We start from the raw sequence: 22,064 nt of genomic DNA on the forward strand, positions 1-22,064 counted from the left end.
AACTACATTTGAACAATACAAATAAAATCCATTTAATGAAATTTACCTACAATTGGCGCTCCAAATCCAGTGCTTTCCCCCTTGATTTCAATGCAGAATGAGTTTCTTCCTGTCCTAATTTCTCTTACTTCCTGCCTATTAGCAGGAAAATGGCAGCCACCATGGAATAAGCTCAGAGACATCCACAGCCATAGAAAAGTTGAAACTTCAAGAGGTATTTCTTAAACAATGTTATTTTAAACTTTTTATATATTCTTTTTTGGTCTATTTATCTACCTGTGCAATGTTTGTAGGAAAGCACTGGAGTTTTCCTTTATTATTAATAACAATTAATAATAAATATTTAGCACTCATTTAGCACTTTACATCTGTAATGCCTTTTACAAACATTAACTAATATTAACTGTAAGAGGTTTTCTCCAAACCTGGCCTGTCTCCCTTGTATGATTCAGCTACACTGGTTTTTGCTTTCTCAAATGGACCTTTTTTTTTTTTTTAAGACTTTTTTTTTTTTTTTTTTTTTACTGATAGTACATAGCTTATCCGGGAATGGACTCTATACAAATTGGCAGGCAGCAAGTCCGATAAACAAACAGAAATATGACTGTATTACTCTCACTGTAGACTTTCCACTTGATCTGCTTAGTGTAGGATAGATGATGGTTTTAATTCTAACACACAAGGAGTTGTGTGGTTTATCTGTAATAGAACTGATGCCCAGATATTCCCACTACGTTCATATACAAGCTTGCTGTCACTTGATATTGAATTATTGGTGATAGAGCTTTTTACTTTCATACTCTACTGCTCAGGAACACACACAGACTTTACCTCCAACAGGTTGATTTGTTGTTGGAATCTTGATTTAATGACTTGTTTCCAGAAACATTTTGCTAAATGAAAGCTACACCTATTTTGCTCAGCGCTGTGTCCTGAGAGTTCATATGAGGAGAAATCCCTTTTAATGTAATGAAATTCCCCCCCCCCCCCGAACCCGGTCATTTGTCATATAGGAGTCTTTCTCTAGTGAGGCCAGTGAAATTCCATATATCACATCAATCCATATTTGTGTAACTGTTTTTAAAACTATATTAGGCACCGATCCTGCAAGTTACTGAATGTTCTGTTTGGTGCAGAGTACCCACAGCTTCCACTGAAATAAAGTCAGTGGAAGATCAGGAGTACTTAGCACCTCCCAAGACTGACCCTTTGAGCTTGAGCAAATGCTTACTGAAGTTAGTACACTCCTTTCAAATAACTTCAGTGGGCTTAGGATCAAACAGCTAGGGAGATCTACATAAAATTCTACACATGACCCTCTATTGTATTGCCACTTTCACTTATTTTAAGATACTATATTGTAATTGCAGTGCAGTAATTATGTTATCTTAACAAAATCTGCTTTCCAGTGAAATAGCTGCCTAAAAAGTAAAGCACTCATTCCTGATATGACAGAGAGCCAAAATTCCCATTCCCCAGAACACTTACTGGATTACTAAAATCTCCTAAGGGAGCTGTGGTATTAACCATGTGTCTCAGTTATTAGTTAGTCACTGCGCAGTCTTGAATTTGTTACTTTCATCCGCCTGGTCTAGTCACTCTGATATTTCTGGTTTTTTCTATCCTCCATTGGCGAGCAATGTGTTTAGATAAAAAAAAACTTATGTTCCTTTTTGGCAAAGATTCAACTGCTTTAATGCATATGCTGCTGCTGCTATGATCAGCCTTGCACAATTGTCAAAAACATTATAGCCCAAGCACAAAATCTGCTTGCCTATCCTCTGCTAAGATGATGATGATGATGATGAGAGATGGGGAGGGAGGTTTTTCTCATCTGTTAAATTATTTCCTGGGGGTGAATGGGCAAGTAGAATTTTGCAAGGCTGATGTGTATAGTTATTTTAGTATAGAATGTTGTTGTTTTTACCCTACATTAATCTTGTTATGTAGTAATAACTGGAGTATGACACCATAACAGAGACCAAGATATCTCGTGCAAACAGAGTACACAGTAGGGATATTAAAATACACGTTTACTCAAATAAATGTAACTACTGAATTTTTTTGAAGTTATACTTTTACACTCAGAGGGAGCTGGTGAGCACTGCCTCTTGCCTGCCTCACCCATCCCCCCGCTGCTGCCTTTGATTCAGAGGCAGCAGCACAGGGGGCAGGCGGCCCGTGGGAGCTGGTAAGCGTGGGAAGCCAGCTTGAAAGCCGGCTTCCTACATGTACCAGTTCCCACCTGCTCCCCACTCCACCCCCCACACTGCTGCCTCTGTGGGAGATACTGGGGAGGGGGAAGAAGGCATCTCGACCGAAGTTGGCATGCTCAGGGAGCCAGCTTAAAAGACAACTTCCATGCGCCTACTGGCTCCTGCCTGTACCCCCCACTTTGCTGCCTCTGGCAGGTGCTTCCGTGGAAGACAGTGTACATGGGAAGTCGGCTTATAAGCCAGTTTCCCTCATGTGCCAGCTCCTTTTGAGTCCCTACACCCTGCTAACCTCTCCATCCTATAGCCCTTTTCCCCTCCCCCACTCTTGCTGCCTCTGATAGAGAGGCAGCAGCACAAGGGGCAGGTGGCCCCATGAGAGCAGATACTCACGAGTAGCTGGCTTCTCCCAAGCACTGGTTCCCACATGCCCCTCCCCCATGCTCCTACTTCTGCAGAGGGGGAGGCAGCTCTGGAAGAGACTGCTCCCCACACATACCAGCTCCTGCTTCCCTCTCCCCACCTCTGACACAAAGGCGGCAGGGGTATATATGTGTAACTGTGATGGTTAACTGATAAGCCCCGACTTATCAGTTAACCATGTTCACAGATGCTTGTTAACATTCTCAGTACACAGTAGGTTACTTATCGGTTACTCTACTGTTCTATAGAGTAACCAAGAAGCAAAAGCTTCTAGGTTAATGCTATAGACCAGGGGTCTCCAAACTTTTCTGCCCGAGGGCCGCATTAACTATCAAACAGCAGTTCGGGGGCCGACTACACACTTGAGGTCCAAATAAAAAACAATCAAAACATGGATGTTGTTTTTAATTATTTATTTAATATTATTTTATTCAGTTATTATTTAATAACACATTGATACACTACACATGAACACCTGTATTAGTGTGAATGGTGAAATTGTTTCCTGGATGCCAAAATAGAGCCCAGCCCACTAGTGACCTCATGAGAGAGCTAGCCAATAGGATAAGAACGCACTGGCCAATAGGGAGCAATTGTCCACGCCAAGTCCCAACCCCTCTTGCTGTGAGGGACGCGCAGAGCCCGGGCTCGGCCGTCGGTCCGCAGGGCGTGTGGCCGTCCGTTGGCGGCTCCGATCCCCCGCACCCCCGGCCGGGGAGTCTCGCTGCCCAGGGCAAGGGCTGCGCGGGTCCAGAGTCCCTCCTCCGTCCCGCTGGCTCCTCCGGCTTCCCTCTCCTGGCTGCCTGCCCAAAAGAAAGTGAGTGCCGGCCGCCCCTGTCCTTCCGGCCCCTCCCCCTTTTGAGCCGGCACGCACGGGGCGTGATGCTCACCCTGGCGTCCCTGCCCCTTCTCCTCCTGGGTCCTGCCGCCTTCCTCGCCTGCCGCGCCTGCGGCTGTGCGCCCTCGCTCCCCTCCCCGTGGGCTTTCCCCTGGGCTCCGCTGCGCTGTGCCGCTCGGCGCTTCTCCGGGGGAGGGGCTGTTAGTGCGGGGAGTTTCTTCCCCGTCACAGTCTCCACGGGCCGGATGAGAGGGCCTCGCGGGCCGTAGTTTGGAGACCCCTGCTATAGACTACACGCGTTATAGGCAGCCTGGCTCAGTTCTGGCTCATGGTGTGTCCAGGAGTTCATACCCCACCCCTCGGACTGAGGCTGCTGTTACCCTGTGCTGCTGCCTCAGTATCAGAGGCAGCAGCATGGAGTGACAGGCAGCCGCGTGGAGTGACAGGCAGCCGATCCATGAGGGGAGCTGGTTTTTAAACTGGCTCCCCTTGCGGACCAACTCCCACCTGGCGCCCCATGCTGATAGAGGCAGCAGCACAGTGTGGCGGGGGCTCCCACCCCCAGGAACTGTAGAATAGTAGAGTAACCAATACGAATTCATGAGATTAATCAACTATTCAATTAACCGATATTTAACATCCCTAGTACACTGCCGTTCTGAGGTCTCCCAGCTGATATGATGTCAACATGGTTCTCCTTCTGTAGTGCCCTTTGTGATCCTGTCAGTTTCGGCTTGCTTTCAATTCTCTGATGCTCTGTACGTCATTGGGGGTGCTGGAGGAACCATAGAGACAAAGCGAATGCAGGCAAGAGATAGCAGTGTTGAGGTGAACCTGTTCTATGTGACACTGATGTCACTATGAAATGAACTAGGATAGAGTCAGATGTGACAAAGAAGGACAATGGCAGATCTGTTTGTATTACCAGATTTCAGTGAGAAGCTGAGACATTTTAAACCTGAAGTTTTATTCAGATTTTGCAAACTGTATTGTGTCTGTCTGTCTGTCCAACCACTAATCCTGGGCCCTGCTCCTTTTTGAGCAGTAACAGTGCAACTTGTGCAGTATGATGGTAACCAGTTCGGGAAAATTAACTCGTGCTACTGTTGCCTGTGTTCCTATGCAGGATTCTGGTGGGGGTTACTTATTATAGATTGCTAATATAGTGACATGCCGCGAATTGGTGGCTAATGCTGTTCTCCTACCGGCAGACTTGTAATGCCTCCTTTGCCACCCGTGACCGACTGCGCTCTCACCTAGCATGCCATGAAGACAAAGTTCCATGCCAGGTGTGTGGAAAGTATTTGCGGGCAGCGTACATGGCAGATCATTTGAAGAAACACAGTGAAGGACCAAGCAACTTCTGCACTATCTGTAACCGAGGTAACGATGAGCTCTCTCTCTATTTCAGGGGGGTGGTGCACGGCAGAGAAAAAGCTAAATTCGCTGATGCTATCTGTAACAGAAAAAAAAATCATACCGTAGCTTCCCTGGTTGTTTTCCTCATTGAACAATAAACGTCTTGAAACTGATAGAGGTATTGACCTGACCTTTGGACATCACTGGCTGCTTAATATTCCTTCTCTGATTAAATTTAAATTAAATGCAGAGCTTGGCATTTTTGCATAGATCTATAAACAATTTTTTGCCAAATCTCCCTCCCACATCTCAGCAAAATATCCTGTCCCTGCTTGCCATGATGCAAATCCCTGTGCCAGGAGCATACTGGCAATCAAAATAGGCCCAGGAAATGGGTTGAGAATGGCCCTCCCCATGACGTCACACCTGCATGCCCCTCAAGACCTGCTCCCTGCGTCGTGTCTGGTGTGTGGCGCAGGCAGTGGGTCGGGCTCTGCAGTGTGGAGGTGGAGCCGCTCGGAGTGAGGGGCAACGGCGTGCGGACACGACAGTCCACCGGGAAATTCACAGTATTCTGCCAGGACAGTGTGCCCCTGCCCTGTGCACCTGTTTGCTATCACCAGGCTGGACTAATTACTCTGGGGAGGGCATGTGAGAAGACTCTTTGGTTTCATTTTACAGAAGTATATGTGATATTGTGGTCCCCTCTTAGCCTCCTGCATTAGAAGTGGCGTTCAGCTGCTCTCTCGTTTGAACCCTGGAAATTGGTTTGTGTTGGTTTACATTTACAAAGTTGGCTTTGTAAGAAAAAGAGCCCGAAACAAATTTTCATTTCTAAAACAAAGCTAAGCTAAACTTTTCTGTTACATACATACTTTCCACAAATTAGGGAGGAAAGCCTGAAGATGTTGGGATGTAAAAGGTTACCGGTTAATCGGAGGGCCCAGCGGGCAGAAACAACAGTCCTCTGCTGCCCATGTTTAACCGGTTAACTATTTTAGGCGGTTTTTACATAGCTAGTAGGTAGCATGGGACCTGAAGGTAAGCCATGGATAAACAGGACAAATCTTCTAGAAGAAGGAAGTTAAAGAGCAATAGAGTCTAAAATCAGACTGTCTGACAAGAGGCTTAAAATACTGACGTAAAAACACTACTTCAGAAGAAGGCTGTAGATTGTAATAGAGAATATGCAGCTGGTGCTAGGTGAACAAAAAGATACTTGTGCATGTCTTCACGCTTTTGTTAGCAGCAGTGGCACAACAGGGGGTTCTCAAGAAAGGTGAAAAGATGCCCAGTAGAGGATTTCCTCAGATAATTCACCTGACTAGGGAGCATAAAGTTAGTGATCCTCAGAATGAAGAGGTAGGAAGTAAAGAGACTCCAGCTCACAAGGAGAGGACCGATCCAGGTATTGTATCAAAAGCATTGTATTTTCTGGCCTCTAGAGACACTTGTCTCCTACTTCTCGTGTCTAGATATACATTGGTTTATTGTTTGCACAGAACCCTGACCAATACTTTGCTACTCTTTGAAGTGTACCTACTAATAACTGATAATTATTACAGGTAAGAGAAGTTTTTGTGTGAAATTTATTGGTGTTAGGTAAAGTAAAACCTGTTAGGCTGTTGAATGGGTTGGTTTCATGTGTAGGGAACACCTTTTGGTGTGTTGGAGGCAGCCACTGTCAGTTATGGGACTGCTTTTTTGTTTAGTTGAAGGGAGCTGATATTTGAGAGAATATAGTTGTTACATAGTTGAAAGTTTAGGTCAGTGTGCAGGAGAGAAACAGTCGAGTGGTTAGAATGCATAAAGATGAGTAGTGAGTGACTTGTTAAATTATGAAAGAACCATTGCTCACTTTTGGTATGTCTACACACAATTTTTATTTCGGAAGAGGGATGCAAATAGCGCTGTGCATTTGCATACTTCCTCCGTTGTGGTATTTTTTTTTTTTTTTTGGAAGACGCTCTTCTGATATTTACCTGTGTCTTCATGCAGCCGAATTTCTAAATAAACCCCTGTTTCGAAAGACCCCTTATTCCTTCTACAATGAGGTTTACAGGGGTCTTTTGAAATAGGGGTTTATTTCAAAATTTGGCTGCGTGTAAACATGGGTAAACGCCGGAAGAGCGTCTTCCAGAAAAAACCCCAGAGGAAAGTAGGCAAATGCGCAGTGCTATTTGCATCCTTCTCCTGAAGTAAAAATTATGTGTAGACATACCTTATGAGAACAACTTTTGGGTCCTTAGAGTGGATTAAGATTTTGCATGGAAATACCAGTTTGCCAGGAAATCCTTGAAGCCCTTGATCCAAGCTCTCTTCTGCTATGCCCACAGTTAAACATGGTATATAGCAGATTGAAAATTATTCATGTTAACTGGAACTGGAATGAATCTGGTAATTGAGAGCCTAGGATTCACCCTAGCAGCCACTGGATGTCACTGCTGCTCCTCAAAAATTCAACTAGGAAAACAAAGGCATTGGTTTGGCCATCACACAGTGAGGTGATGAAAAAGCGCTACTTACCCGATACAGTTTTAAGCAGAAATCTAAATAAAATGTAAGCTTCTGTTATCAGAGTATAGAAAGGTGAAGGGGTCTGATGAACATTGAAAACAGCAGACAGATTTTTAAAGTGCTGCTTTTTTTTTTACACTTCACTGTCTTCATAGACTTCATCAGAGAGAGAGATTAGACTCTTGCAAAATTAGATTTCTACTAGCAAATAATAGTTCATCTGTATAAAGATACCATCTTCAGTTAACTTTCAAGGAAATAAACTTATTAATGTTTAGGTAGAGACTGAACTTGTTGATTATCTTATACTAAGAACTCAGTGGGGAACATATTGGTGAAAAATGACAGAAAAGTTTGAAAGCCCGAGTTCAAGATGTCTGATGACAATGAACTATTGTGGCTGAAAGTCCTATAAATTGTACATCATCATGAAATTAATTACACTAGAAAATTTCCGACTAAGAAATTATGATAGAGTTCTTGTTTATAGAATCTGTGGATTTTTCTTCCTTCCTGGAGGTGGTGATTGTGCTAAGAGTAGTTTATTTTGATCTTCCCCGTTACATGTGTTTTGATGCACTGTTTTTTTGGAACGGTATCTTAAATGCTGGCTATGGCAGCTGTATAGCAAGAAACCAAGATTTTTAAAATACACATAAATCTGGGGGCAGATTGAAGCTGCGAAGGAAGAAAGCCAATATTCTGGGGCAGATGAGGAAGATTTTCTTGTGTCTACAAATATATTTTAGTGTTCATTGAGGGTGGAAAATATGGGCTTAATTTGTTGCTTTATCTTTACAGACTGAGAAGTTTTCTGTGAAAAGATAGTGATGTACATCTTGTTGTCCTAAAGATCATGGGGACTTTACTTGAAACTTAACAATAACAGTCACAGATCAGTTACTCATAGACTCCTAGGGCATCTTTATCTTTCCTGTTTTTAAATTTTCTTTTCTTATATGATGGAAAAATATAGTCTTCAAAAATCACCACCTCTGAGTGAGTTCAAGGAGATCTGCATAATTAGGATGTTAATGCTTAGAATGATTATTGGCTTTCATAATTAATCTTGTTCAGTATGGGAAGCTGTACGTTGTAGGTAGGGGGTTCTTTAAAGGAGTCATGCAATAAGACATTAGAAATATTAAGTACTAAAAAAAAGTAGTTTTCCAAGCAGTTTTCAAAAAACCATCACTGTCAGTATCTCTATTTAGTGACTGGGACTCTTCTCTCTCTGAGGGGCAGCCATTTTGTTGATACTTGTCAGCAGGGGCTCCATTTGATGACACAGAATAGGGTTGAGATGGTTTTGCCATAAAGAAAGTATTGGACGCTGAGATATTTAGAAGTTGCTGTAAGAAAGTTCTGTAAACTCATTTTTAACATTGGCTTGTTTAGCTGGACAGTTAATACAACAACTTGTTTAAAAGTTGATGAAAATTGTTAAAATATTCTTTCTAAAGGCCAGTCAAATTTATTTAGTTTAGATAATCAAACAGTCACCTGCAGCTTCCTAATTATTACATATTTTTCTCTTACTCTTTTTTAAGATCCTTAGAAATTTTATGTACTGGTTTAAGTTGGGGTTTAGGTTCAAAGGAAATTAAAGGACATAAGCATCAAATACCTTTACATTCCTTTGAAAATCTTAGTATTGTTTTTTAAAATAAGATATAGTGATTAGAATGTGCCGCATAAGACAGGTACTTTCTGATTAAGTACATGTCCAGTTTTCATGCCACAGGCATCCAGTGGGTGGACTAAAGCCACAGGTTCTGCTTCTGACAGGACTCCCCTTCTATGTGAGGTGTCATGTTCAGACTGAGAATTTGTTGTAATTGTTTTGGTAGAAGGATGAATTCTTGCCATTCTCCCTGCTGGGCTTGAAGTGACTTGTAGAAACCAGGGGCTGGAAACATTTGCCCACTGCTCTAGATATATCCAATTTGGACTCTATGAACATGGAGCATCCTGAAATTCTTCTTGGGGAGAGTTCATTACAGCCAGAGAAGATAGGCTGCTTCCTTCCTATTCCTGTGTATGTTTGAAAGGCGTGCACTAGTAAGAAGAAGGAGGATTTGCTGTGAAATGTGTATGCAGATAAGGCAGTAGAGGAGATGGGATTTTTTTGTTAAGATTTTTTTATATCTCACCTTGGTTTGTTTTCAGGAAGGATTTAAAAAGTGATGGATTATCCCTTGGGGATCCTCCACATTTTTTACTAGGGTAGACACATGCCTAATTATAATTATGCCTTATATAAATCTTGGACTATGATATTTCTCAAGAGCTCACTTAATCTCTGTTGCCTGTGAAGTAGCTTTTATTTGTACTGCTTTGGTAGAAGTGGGTGGTTCACCCCTTCATCTATCATATGCACAGAAGAAATCAAGGCATTTTTCAGGAAACTATGTAAACTTTCATTATATATTACAGTGTTCCCTTCAGGTGGAATCACAGAACTCACCAAAGATTATCATGTTATGATTGTTCCCAATCTGGATCATTTCTCTTCTTTTGAACTGTTCTAAATTCTTTAATGCAGAAATCTCTGGCAAGCTGAACATAAATTCTTGCTTCCTAACCCTCTTTCATAGATTTCTATCCCAAAGTAGCTTGCAGCCTAGTTGGAAGTGTAATTATCACATCTGTATGCTGCATCCATTTCACTCACAACTCAACTTTGATTCTTTCTCAATTTGTTGTGAATTTTTACAGAGGAAGGATGTATATTTTCCTTGCCAATGGAATGTACTCAGTATCACACTTTGAATCATTGAAGAAATCTCTTATTTCAGAAGAATATGTCTTTCCCCTCTGAGCTTTTGATAATTGATTTGGCCATGACACAACTGTTCCTTTTTTTAAAAAAGTGAATATTTCCCCTCAACCACTGTTAAGGTTGTCTTGGTGGCTCCACAATTCTTCTCCATATTTTGCTCAGCTGCTCTCAAGAAACAGTCATTGTTCCATCTCAGGGATAAAAGCAACTGTCCGCTTCCTTTTTCTTGTTCAGTAGATGGCTGTAGGCATTCTGTAATTGGGCATGTAACTAAATCCTCTGAAATTGCAAGGATTTATGATGCATTATGCATTCTGAACTTTGGATTCTAGTGAAAGTCTGCATGGTATAAGAGTCATTCTGTAGGGAAGGTGTGGAGATTTTCACTGTGAAACAAAGTTCAGTTTAAAGTCAATACCTGAAATAAATCCCTCCTTCCCGTTGCCTCTGTAGGAGGCATTGGGGAGGAGGCAGGGCCACAGAGCTGGTTCTCTATGCGTATGGCTCCTACCTATCCTCCTCACCCTCCATGCTGCTTCCTCTCTGTCAGCAGCAGTGTGGGGGGGGGGGAGGTGCAGGTGAATGCGGTGCTCATGGGGAGCCAGCTTAAAAGCTGGCTCCCCAAGGTCACCGGCTCCTGCTCCCCCTTGCTGCCTCATAGAGAGAGGCAGCAAAGGGGGGGATGTGTGTAGATGACAGAATTAACCGAAAAGCCCAGGTTTATCAGTTAATTGTGTAGTTGTCTACGGGTTGACATCCCTAGCTGTAATCAATCACTGTTTGATGAGTGCTTGTTTTCTTAAGTTGTTTTTCTTATATCACGGCTTTCTTGTCCCAATTGATAAGTTGCTTGCCTTATCTTTTAGAGAAGCCAGTCTGCCCTTCATCCCCATCCCTATAGGAGTATAGAGCAATCTCCTGTCACTTTTACATCTGTCCTTGGCTTCTCCCTAGAACATGTGGTTCCATGACAGCCTTCGCTCTTATCTTCTAATACACATTCCTCATTCATCATTCACGCTCACAAAACAGAATTTATTTCTTTGTTACATAGACACAATATGAATATTTAAGCAGGAACATCAAATTACAATTTAAACAAAACAATCATCATCTCCTTTTACTTACTTCTTGATACTGATTTTAAAACTTAAAACAAAAACCCTAAGAATCTATTCCTGCCTTGGAATCAGTTTCAGATGTAAAATTCTACATCAGTTTCAGATGTAAAATTACTTTACCAGTGGTAAAGTAAAGGTCCTTTCAGCTTTCGGAATAGATGGCTGTCAGGAAACACTGAGACAGATGACATCACATAAAGCTACATTTCAGCTACAGGACTACTTTATTTCCCCTTTTGACTCCTCAAGAATACTTCTTGAGTGGATCACACTTTATACAAATATTTCAAAGCAATATACTAAGGCAGTTTGAACTTAAACATTTTCTTTCCCCAACAACATATTCCCATTAAACAAATGCAAAATAATTTAATATAATTAGCAGTGGATGAAACAGAATGATGATCCATCCTTAGCAGGGAGCAGCCTGTAAACAAGTCCTGGTAGGCTGTCATTTCTGTTTTGGGTTTAGCAGTTCTTAACATATTTCCATTTGCCTGTAGTATTTGAATAACACGTTTCCCTATATTCTCCTGTGTCTGTTGTAAAAACTGAGTCACCTTTGTGTTTGTTAGTAAGTGATCAATTAAATCATGCAGTCCAGGCCAACGGTAAGAGAAATTAACCAAGTGGCAGTTATAATAGCCTGCGCCCTTTTTATTTTTGGTAAATAGTAAGTGTGATTCCTAATATATAGCACACAGGCATTACATTTACATTCATCTGCTGATGACTGACTGATACTTCCATCTACCCATTTCAGTTGACCATTCTTGTCTATGTGTTAGAATAATGGTCTTAAGCAATCCACTGGGGGATAGGAGCCTGTTAGTTTTGACTCTGTGGTTTTTCTTGCCGGTTTTAGATATGTTACCTGATCTCCAGGTTCCCACAAATTTAATTTTCTAACTTTATTCTTTTGCAATTTATGGTTTATTTGTTCAGTTGCCTGAGCAATCCTATATTACGATGTAGTCTGGTCGTCTTGTAAGTGCTCAAGCCATTTTGAAATAATTTGGGTTATTGCAGGGTACTCTCTCTTAATCTCTAATTAGCTGATTAGAGACAATCATCAACTGCATGGTTTGTCCAGACAAAATTTGATATGATTGACTCTTCGGCCTTAGTCTATTACTGCTTTGGATAGCAACCAAAATGAGTGACAGTTCATCTGATCAGTCTTTTCCTGTGTAGTGTGGTTCACTACTTGGGAATGTCAGTTAGTAAACACACACATAAAGGGGTTTCTAGGTGGAAAAAGAACTAACATTGTCATCAGCTTGCAACTCCCAAGTCCCAAATCAGTATTGCTTTGTTTTAAACATTCTTTTACATATTGAAATTACAAGTATGTATAATTTATTAACTGATTTATTTTCACTTTCCAAAAAATGCAGTATTATTTTTATCAGCTGCTTAACCAACAATCAGCATGAATGCATATATATATATATATATCTTTTTCAGCATGCAATGCTAATCCATGGTCTAGGGACCCTTAGAACCTTTTTCTACAGGTTAATGGCTACATATTTAATTCATTACTTTTCTTTCATTATCATTGAGCTTTTCTTGGTGAACTAAATATTTTCTTTATGGCCCGCAATGTTTCATTCTCCAAGAGAGGGTACTTGCGCTAAGTGATTATTCCAAAATGATTTTCAGCAACTTTTTTTTGTTTTGTTTCCCAGAATGTCCATTGTGGATATTGTTTTAGTTTGTTGACTGGAATGAGGATCCATTGAGCCCATATGGGTGTTAGAAAATTTACCTTACATCAGTATCACGCTCACAAGGATTAAAATTTAATTCTGTGCCCTGCACGGATTTTTGGGTTTTTTATTTGTAGGCTATTAGCACCAGTTTTTCAGCAAAGTAGCTGATAATACTACAACATCATTAGCAGGAAGCTGGATAACAATTGTCCTTGGCTCATTAGGAAACCCTAAAGCTGGAGCCGTGGCCTAAAAGTACTTAAGGTGGCCAGCATTGTTTTCACTTTTCCCTAGTCTACTTGCCTGCTCTCTTTCTGCATGATATACCCAGGTGCATTTAGCTCGTTTTGGATGAAGGAAGTTGATTAAGATTTGCCAATTGTTACTGATTTTTGTTTTCAGTAAGCAATATTTGTCTACTACTTTTTGAACCTTTGCACCAATGTGCCCAGTTTAATAGAAGTCTTGACTCTTGCTGGCCCTGTGCGTGGGTAGAATGGAAACACCAAGCTTCATTCTTTTGGGCTAAACCCTACTATGACCAAGGGTATATCACCTTTAAATTATTCCCCAGCAGCTAGGTTGGAGAGTGGAATACTAAACCCCTCTCCTTATTTGACCTTGCTGTGACCAATTGTGTGTATACCTTTAAGATAATTCCTTGTTCCCTTGCCAAATGAAGGGAAGGGAGCAAGTAGTCTAATTCTCCTTCTCTTTGTGCTGGCAACTCTATGATGGGGGGGGGGGCCGGTGGTAAGAGGAGGGAGCCAGAAATCTAATTTTCCTCTTCTCTTACCTGGGCATCTGTGACTGGGGTGTGTGCACATCTGAATGCTTGATCACTTCAATACCCCAAACTGCAGTATATTCTTCTCTTACCACTTTTTCATAGTTTTAGGTATTTTAAGTGCATGCTTACCCCACTTTTGCACTTTTCCATCAAAAATTTTCTGCTTATAAGACGCATGTGAGATCTTTATAGAGGAAAAGGCAATATGCTACATTTTTTAAGAATACAGTAGTAAAGCAGTTAACATATGCTTACATAGACAAGCACATGCTTGTGCATGCACATACACCGTCCCCCCTTCATTGCAATCAGCAAGTTTCACATCATGGTGCTATAATCATTTGCTGCTTGATAAGTTATTGTTTTCTTAAGTTTGTTCTTCTCATATCACGGCTATCTTGTCCCAACTGATAAGTGCTTGCCTTATCTTTTAGGGAAGTCAATCTGCCCTTCATCCCCATCTCCATAGGGGTATAGAGCAATCTCCTGGCACTTTTACATCTGTCCTCAGCTTCTAGAACGTGGCATTTGCACTTATCTTCTAATGCACACTCATCATTCACACTCACAAAACAGAATTGATTTCTTTGTTACACGGACACAATACAAATATTTAAGCAATAACATCAAATTACAATTTAAACAAAGCAATCATTATCCCCTTTTACTTACTTCCCCATACTGATTTTAAAACTTAAAACAAAAACCCTAAGAATCTATTCCTGCCTTGGAATCAGCTTCAGACACAAAATTCTAGGTGATGTAGCTGTACCAATGGTAAGGTAAAGGTCCTTTCTGCTTTCGGAATAGATGGCTGGCGGGGAACACTGAGACAGATTACATTACATAAAGTTACATTTCATCTACATGCCAACACCCTCTTACTTTAGATGCTGTCACTGTATGGGAAGGGAAGTAAGCTATACCCATATAAGGTACCTATTATATTGATATAATTGCATCTACACAATTGTTTGTACTGGTTTAACTATATTGGTTTTTAAAACACCTCCTCAAACCTCCATAGTGGTTATATCAGTACAACTTTCAAGTGTAGACCAGGCCTATGTCAGTGGCCAAAATACAAATCTCACTCTCTTTTCTGAACACTTCAGAAACATTTAAACAAACTTAAAAGAAAAGTGGTCAGCTCATGGGAATATTCCAGTAGGTCTTGTCTCTCATTGTGATTCTGTGGATCTTGTTCCCCTTTGCGATGCTTACGGGAGAGGTTTCTAGTTACCCCAGTGATTTCAATTATTGATAAGTACTATAATATATCTTTATTGACAAGGTTGAAAGATTCCTCAAATATATGGCCTCTTTATCCTCCAGTTATGGATCCAATGATCCACTCATAGTCATTGCCACCACCTCTAAAAGCTCAATAAAAGAGTGCTTGAAAAAATATTTGATTAATTATCACATTAGAAGGAAAGGAGAAACAAGTGAACCTCAAAACATAAGCAGTAAAACTTCTTAAAACAGTAGGAATCATAGTCAGCAATTGCTGGCAGGTTGTAAATAACAATTACATTTGTGATTTCCCTTAGTATGTTCTCTAACAATATACTTAGCACAAGCAAGAAGTTTCAGGACCTTGCTTTTGCAAATCTGAATAATTCTAGTGTCTCTTCTTCATCGCATTAACTTTTTCTACACATACTTGTGCACAAGTTTTGTTCTCCCCTAAGAACCAGTAAATTCTCTGTGAAGAGTTCTGTTTCACATTTTGACCATTAGTTAGAACTAGGGTTGTCAACATGTAGTCAACTAAACAATTAACCAATAAGCCTGGGCTTATCAGTTAATCCTATCGACTACATGCACAAACACACACACACTCCCCGCTGCCTCTGTATCTGAGGCAGCAAAGAGGGGGGAAGGGCAGGAGTCAGTGCTCATGGTGAACAGGCTTTTAAGCTGGTTCCCCACAAGCACCAGATTCAGTGGAGCCACCTCACCCCCCCCCCCCATCCTTGTGCGGTTGCCCCTTATAGAGGCAACACAGAGGGTGAGAGGGGCAGGCAGGAGCCAGTACATGCAGGAAGCCAGCTTTCAAGCTTGCTGCCCATGCGTATCAGCTCCCACAGAGCCACTCCTCTTCCCCCCGCGCTCCCACTGCCGTCTCTGAGTCAGAGTCACCAGCATGGTGGAAGGAGGGAGGCAGGAGCAAACACATGGAGCCAGCTTTTAAGTCGGCTCCCCATGTGTACCGGCTTCAAGGAGCCACCTTCCCTCTCCCCCCCCCCCTCCCCGTGCTACTGCCTCTATCAGAGACACGAGGCAGTGCAGTGGGGGGCAGAGGAGGCTGCCACCGTGCAGCCTCTGTCCATGGTGGGCCCAGTCTCACTGCTTCAGAGGCTGCTCCGTGAGATGCCAGCACAGTTTCTGTCCACAGGGAACTTGGGCTCCCTGCAGACAGGGGCTGCTGCTGCCCTACACTGCTGCCTCTGTATCAAAGGCAGCCATGGCAGGGGGCTCCCTGGGAGTGGGACTGAAGCGTACTGGCTGCCGGCCCTTCCCCCAGGGATAAATGAATAGTTGCGTAACTGCTAAAATTTGATGTGGTTACACAATTATTCAATTAATCGAAATCTAGCATCCTTAGTTAGAACTAACATAAGGGTTCTGCTTCAGCATGATTTGGGTAGCTAGAAGCTAAGTTAGTATGAGTCTCTTAACGGGACACTCGGGGAGAGAGAGAAGGATAAAAGCAACAGGGAAGGCAGATGTGTGTCTTTGCTGGTGGCAGGATCTCATCTCCTTTTATCTTGTTTAGGTTTCTCCTCTGCCTCCTACTTAAAGGTCCATGTTAAAACCCACCACGGTGTTCCCCTTCCCCAGGTCTCCAGGCACCAGGAGCCCATCCCGAATGGGGGAGCAGCGTTCCACTGCGTCAGGACCTATGGCATCAAAGGCAAGCGACTCCCCTGCTCTGCACTGTGCTTCTTTGCGCAGGAGTTTGTGTTGTGTGGGGCACGGCTGGGTATGGGAAAGGGAGGAGGGAATGACTGGGGAATTCCTCAGAAGTAATTTAGGAAAATGTGGAGAGTTTTCATAGCGTTCATTTCTATAGTTTATGCAAGGGTATCTCTGGGTACCTTTGGGGGGGTGGGAATTGTAGAAATACTTCAACTTTTGGCAGCTTCCTTCACTCTAATGGTGGAAAAGACCTGCTAGGCCGGTGGTGGGCAACCTGCCATCCATGGGTCATTTGCAGCCCATTGGGTTCTATATGCGGCCCAGGCGACATTTTGTTTATTGCTGCCCGTGCAGAGGGTTGACAGATTCTGTAGGTTTCTGCCCGCATAGTTTTTTCCTACCCGTATTACAAAAGTGACCCGCACTTAAACCCAGGGCACATGAAGTGAGGTGCGTGCTGATTGCACACCACACTGACTGTGAGAGCCGTGTGTTCCCTCTGCATCCAATTCAAGTGCTGCTGTGGTTCAGTTGGCGTATCCCGCAAATTCTAGGTACGCAAGTGCAGCTAGCAAAACTCCCCTATCCTGGGAGATTGTCTTGGTTATGACAATCTTGCAGCCCACTGAGATGAATGAGGGTCACCCATGCGGCCCGCTTACTAGTTTAGTTTCCCCCTCACTGAGTTGGGCCATCTAGCTCCTCTTCCTATGAGTAGATTTGTGTTTTGAGTCTTAACTGAGGGGTTGTGAGTTGAGAAGCCTAAACTTATAATTCAGTCTAGATATGTGTGCTGCCAAGATTCCCAGTTGCTCTTGAGATGCTCAGACACTAATTACAACCTCTGAATAGCATGGTTTCTAATTCCCGTGGATGGAAAGTCTGGAAGATGTTTATATAAGAGGAGTAACATAGTCCATCTGTTTAAGTTCAGACAGCTGAAGATAGATGTTTTTAGTTAAATTTTTTTTTGCCTCTCTTACACTCTGGTAGAGAAGAAGGATAAAGATATAGACTGCTTCTTTTTAGATGTCACTAATATTTAGTTTTGCTTAAAGTAAGTTATTTTTCAGAGTGGTTAAAATTATTTAATTTGTAAATAGCCTCTGCAAAATTAGATACTAATATGTGTACAGTAACTTCCTTTTTGCCTCTCAGTTTTGGACCATCTTTATCCTTGGTTGAAGCTGGAACAGCAGGAAACCTCTCTCTGATATCGGAAGCCCTGGCTGTCCCAAAAAACTGGGGTTGCTTTTGCCCTGGAGATCAGAACAGAGCTGAGTTAAGCATACCTTGTGCTCTGTCTTGTGCTGATGGGATGTCATAGTTGTATAGCTTTCTTTCCATGGAGGTCCTCACAGAGTTGCTACAGAAGCTCCTTGATTGTGTGTTGATTTAAAAAGATTTTTTTCTCCATAGGCCAGTGGGATATTGATTTCGTGCATGTCCTGTTTTGATTACTAATGCTGATTTCACAGGTCTCAGAGGGGTAGCCAGGTTAGTCTATCTGTAAAAACAGTGAGTCCTGTAGCACCTTAAAGACTAGCAGATGTATCTGGACATCAGCTTTCATGGGTCAAAACCATTGTCAGATGTATATGACAAGTGTTTTGACCCATGAAAGCTGATGACCAAATAAATCTGTTCGTCTTTAAGATGCCACAGGACTTCTCTTCTGATTCCCAGAAAGACTGCCTTCTGAAACATGACAAATAATGCTTTGGCTTTTCAGGGTTAGGAAAGAATGAAGTTTGTATTCTAAGATTTGTTTGGGGAGTACATCTGGGATTTCCATGTTTGTACAGATGCTCTAAGAGGATCATAGAAGAGCTTTCTTGGTATACAACCAGAATAGGATGGGGAACCTCAAATATACCAGTGACCAGTAACTGAGAATAATGCCTTTTATATTGAGACTGTATAATTCTGCATCTCCAGGAGCGGATCTTGGTGAAAAAATATGTCCAGATTTCTTCATCTTTTGCCCTAATAGTTGTACACTGTTAAACAGTTCTTAGAATCCACCCATAAGTGCCTGCTTCATTTCAGTGCTGGGTGACGTGACTTCAAGCATCTAAACATGCATGACAGTATCTTTGGTTGAACCTCAGAGTTACAAACACTTTGGAACTGGAGGTTGGTCGTAACTCTGAAATGTTCGTAACTCTGAACAAAGTGTTAGGGTTGTTCTTTCAAAAATTTAAAACTGATTGTTGACTTAGTACAGCTTTGAAACTTTTACTATGCTGAAGAAAAATGCTGCTTTTTAACCATCATAATTTAAATGAAACAAGCCCAGACACAGCTTCCTTATCTTATCAGATCTTTTTGTAAACTTTCTTTTGATTCTTTTAGCAGTTTACACTTAATACAGTACTGTACTTGCATATTTTTTTCCTATCTGCTACCACTGCTTGATTCTATACTGAGGTGTATGGATGACCACGGAGTTCATAACTCTGGTGTTCATAACTGTGAGGTTCTACTATATATTTATATAGCGCCTTATACCTCAACAGGGGCATCATAAGGGCACTATATAAATTTAAGAGGATATTATGGATGCCTCCACTCTCATCTATAATAAAAACTTGGGTTACTGAGAGAAGGAGCACGTTCAGGCTATGCAGAAGAGGGACACTAATGCTTCATTTCATTGAGGAGTATATCAGTGAGGTCTGTAGCAGTCTGTCATTTTAGGTAATAGTGAATCAGCTGGTGACTACAGCTTTTACTTAAAAGCATTTTATAATCACTCTCTTAAGAGGGAAGGTTCTGAAAACTTGTCTTGTTGTTTTTCCATAGAAGGCCAGAAATGCTCACATTCGGACCCGATTGAGAGCTCTGATTCCTATGGAGACCTCTCTGATGCCAGTGACCTCAAGACTCCTGAGAAACAGAGTGCCAATGGGTCGTTCTCCTGCGATATGGCAGTCACCAAAAACAAAATGGAGCCGGAGGGAGAGAAGAAGTACCCCTGCCCCGAATGTGGCAGCTTTTTCAGATCCAAGTCTTACCTGAACAAACATATACAGAAAGTCCACGTCAGAGCCCTTGGGGGCCCATTGGGGGACCTGGGTCCTGCTCTGGGGTCCCCCTTTTCACCCCAACAGAACATGTCTCTTCTGGAGTCATTTGGGTTTCAGATCGTCCAGTCAGCATTTGCATCATCCCTGGTGGATCCAGAGGTCGACCAGCAACCAATGGGGCCAGAGGGGAAATGAGACCCATTTAACCTTAACCAATCAAAGCAGCTGTCTGATTATACCTATAAGACGCTGTGAATGAGAGAAGAAATAATGAAATTTGGTTCTATAGTTGAGAAATTTGTATTCATTTTAGCTCCCTTCCCTGTCTACTTCTCCTTAGACCTTCTTTAGGGAAAAGAAGGCTTCTTGCCTGACGACCTGCAGAAAATCTGCATGACCCTGAATGAAAGATGTGACCTAAAGTATCACATGGAGTGCCAGAGTTCCAGTGTGGTCTTTTTAAAAAGAAATAAAAGCCACCAGTGGTGGTCAGAATTGTAAACCACACTAGTGACCCAAATGTTTGGGGAACTAGATTTTAGGCCTTTGCCCTCTCTTTCCTTCCCTCCCATGTTACACCTCCCCCCCCCCCCCCAAAAAAAAAACCACAGTAAGTTTTTACATACACACAACACATCCATTATTGACTGCTCATAACATAAACAAAAGCCCTGTGGTACCTAGCAGGTAATGGTGCAGATGTCCTTTTAAAAATAGATTTTTAAGAAGCCAAAAGAATTTGGACCCTTCTGCTGTTTGTGAGGCTGTGAGTGCTAAACTGCAGGAATTAACCTGCTGAGGAGAATCACCATTCAAAACAGGTTGTTTTTATTACTTTGAACCCTTAATCTTGCTGTCAGGTTTTTAATTCTCTATTATTATTATTATTATTATTTTAGGACCTGTTGTAGTGAATTGCTACTGAAAAGCCAGACTAAGACAATATACAGAGCGCTCTTAAAGCAGCAGTCACATTAGGGTTAGTATTAATTTTTTTAGATGTATCATAATTAATAACTTGGCTAGTTTAATTGTTTTAAGTCTATTGAAGAAATAGTTTTATTAAAAAAAAAAAAAAAAAAGGAAGAAAATACCAGTGTGGTCTGCTTGGGTGGTGCTCATTTGATTTGTGGGTACCTAGAAGATGAACATGGACAACAATTGGGTAAACTATCTGTACCACTGACTTGTTTAGTGTGAATAAACCCAGGGTTCACAGAGTGATTTTGAATTAATCAGATTGGACTGTATTAAAGAAGTTAGTATGTTACTTTACATCCCCTCGTTGTGTCTGGTTTTTGAGCAGTCTTAGCCACGTATCTGAAAGATGTGCAGTTGAGATCCAGGAAATAGGATACCAGTCCTCTGTCATGTACCCTTCGTGACCTGGACCTCTCAGTTCCAACACAGCACTTCTAATCCCCCTTTAAACAGCTTTGCACAGGGCATCCTACTTTTTTTTTCTTGAGAAGAAATGTTTCCACCCTCAAAAGGGAGGGACCCAAATCAGAGCAAGCCTCAGAAGAAGCAGCTGATACAAAATGTTATGGAGTTGAGGTCTACAGTATTAAGGCTGCATTACAGATGAACACAAATGCCCAAACAGAGAGGCTGGATAGCCTTTGGTAGTCTTCCACCATTTAACTTTTAATGAATTCTTGCTGTACCAAAACCCAAGTGTCAGGATGATTTATTGAACTGAACACAGCGTTAAAAGTCAGGAATCTCTTGAGTTAATCCTGGTTCTGCCACCGATGCTCAAGAGCTTAGAGTACAAGTTACGGAGCCTTAACTCCTGATCTGCAAAATAAAGATTCCTGACTTCACAATAGTGTTGCGAGGATTAACATAACAAAGGTTTATATCTTGCTTTGGAAAATGCAAGGTGCTTCTGTATGTGCTGAGAGTATCACTAATTCTGCCAGACTGAGTAGCCTGAGACCCACATCAAACTTGCATACAGTGGAGAAGATCGATGCTTCCATCTTTAATTCAGCATTGGGCCGAATCAAAATGGAGCATTGCATGCTAGTACTGCACTCTCTGGGGGGTCACAACTTTGTGTTGAAGATAAGAACTATGAATTGCGTCATAAAATTATCTGTACTCTGTTAGCTCCAAATCTAAACTGTGTAGCATAGTTTATCTGAAATAAGTTTTCCAGCTATTTTCCATTTGTGACAGTCATAATGCTTCAGGAGGGGGTGGTTTTTTAAAAGACCCCACAATCATGACTTCACATAAGCAGGAAGTTGGTTTTGTTTTTTTTGTAACATGAACAGTATTGAATATTCTCAACCAAAAGACCTGGTCCTGCCATGAGGGCAGGGGACTGGACTTGATGACCTCTCA

At 41.8% G+C, this 22,064-nt stretch overlaps 1 protein-coding gene across 10 annotated transcripts in view; it reads left to right on the top strand.

The window, feature by feature from the left end:
• The window catches only part of PATZ1 (POZ/BTB and AT hook containing zinc finger 1), a 29,455-nt gene extending 8,468 nt beyond the window's left edge, over positions 1–20,987 (top strand). For 2 of the 10 annotated variants that reach the window (XM_025180403.3, XM_075898044.2), the window contains 4 exons: positions 143–214; positions 4,686–4,857; positions 16,541–16,678; positions 19,489–20,987. In XM_025180403.3, the coding sequence (XP_025036188.2) occupies positions 143–214; positions 4,686–4,857; positions 16,541–16,678; positions 19,489–19,907 (801 nt within the window). In that variant the 3' untranslated portion in view covers positions 19,908–20,987. Of the gene's footprint in view, positions 1–142; positions 215–4,685; positions 4,858–16,540; positions 16,679–17,841; positions 17,965–19,488 lie in introns of all 10 variants that reach the window. The other 8 variants (XM_075898043.2, XM_075898045.2, XR_012895938.2 and 5 more) reach the window with 7 other exon arrangements.
• The last annotated feature ends 1,077 nt before the right edge of the window (positions 20,988–22,064 follow it).

The sequence above is a fragment of the Pelodiscus sinensis genome, chromosome Z (assembly GCF_052426305.1).
Source record: "Pelodiscus sinensis isolate ZL-2025 chromosome Z, ASM5242630v1, whole genome shotgun sequence".
NCBI lineage: Eukaryota > Metazoa > Chordata > Testudines > Trionychidae > Pelodiscus > Pelodiscus sinensis.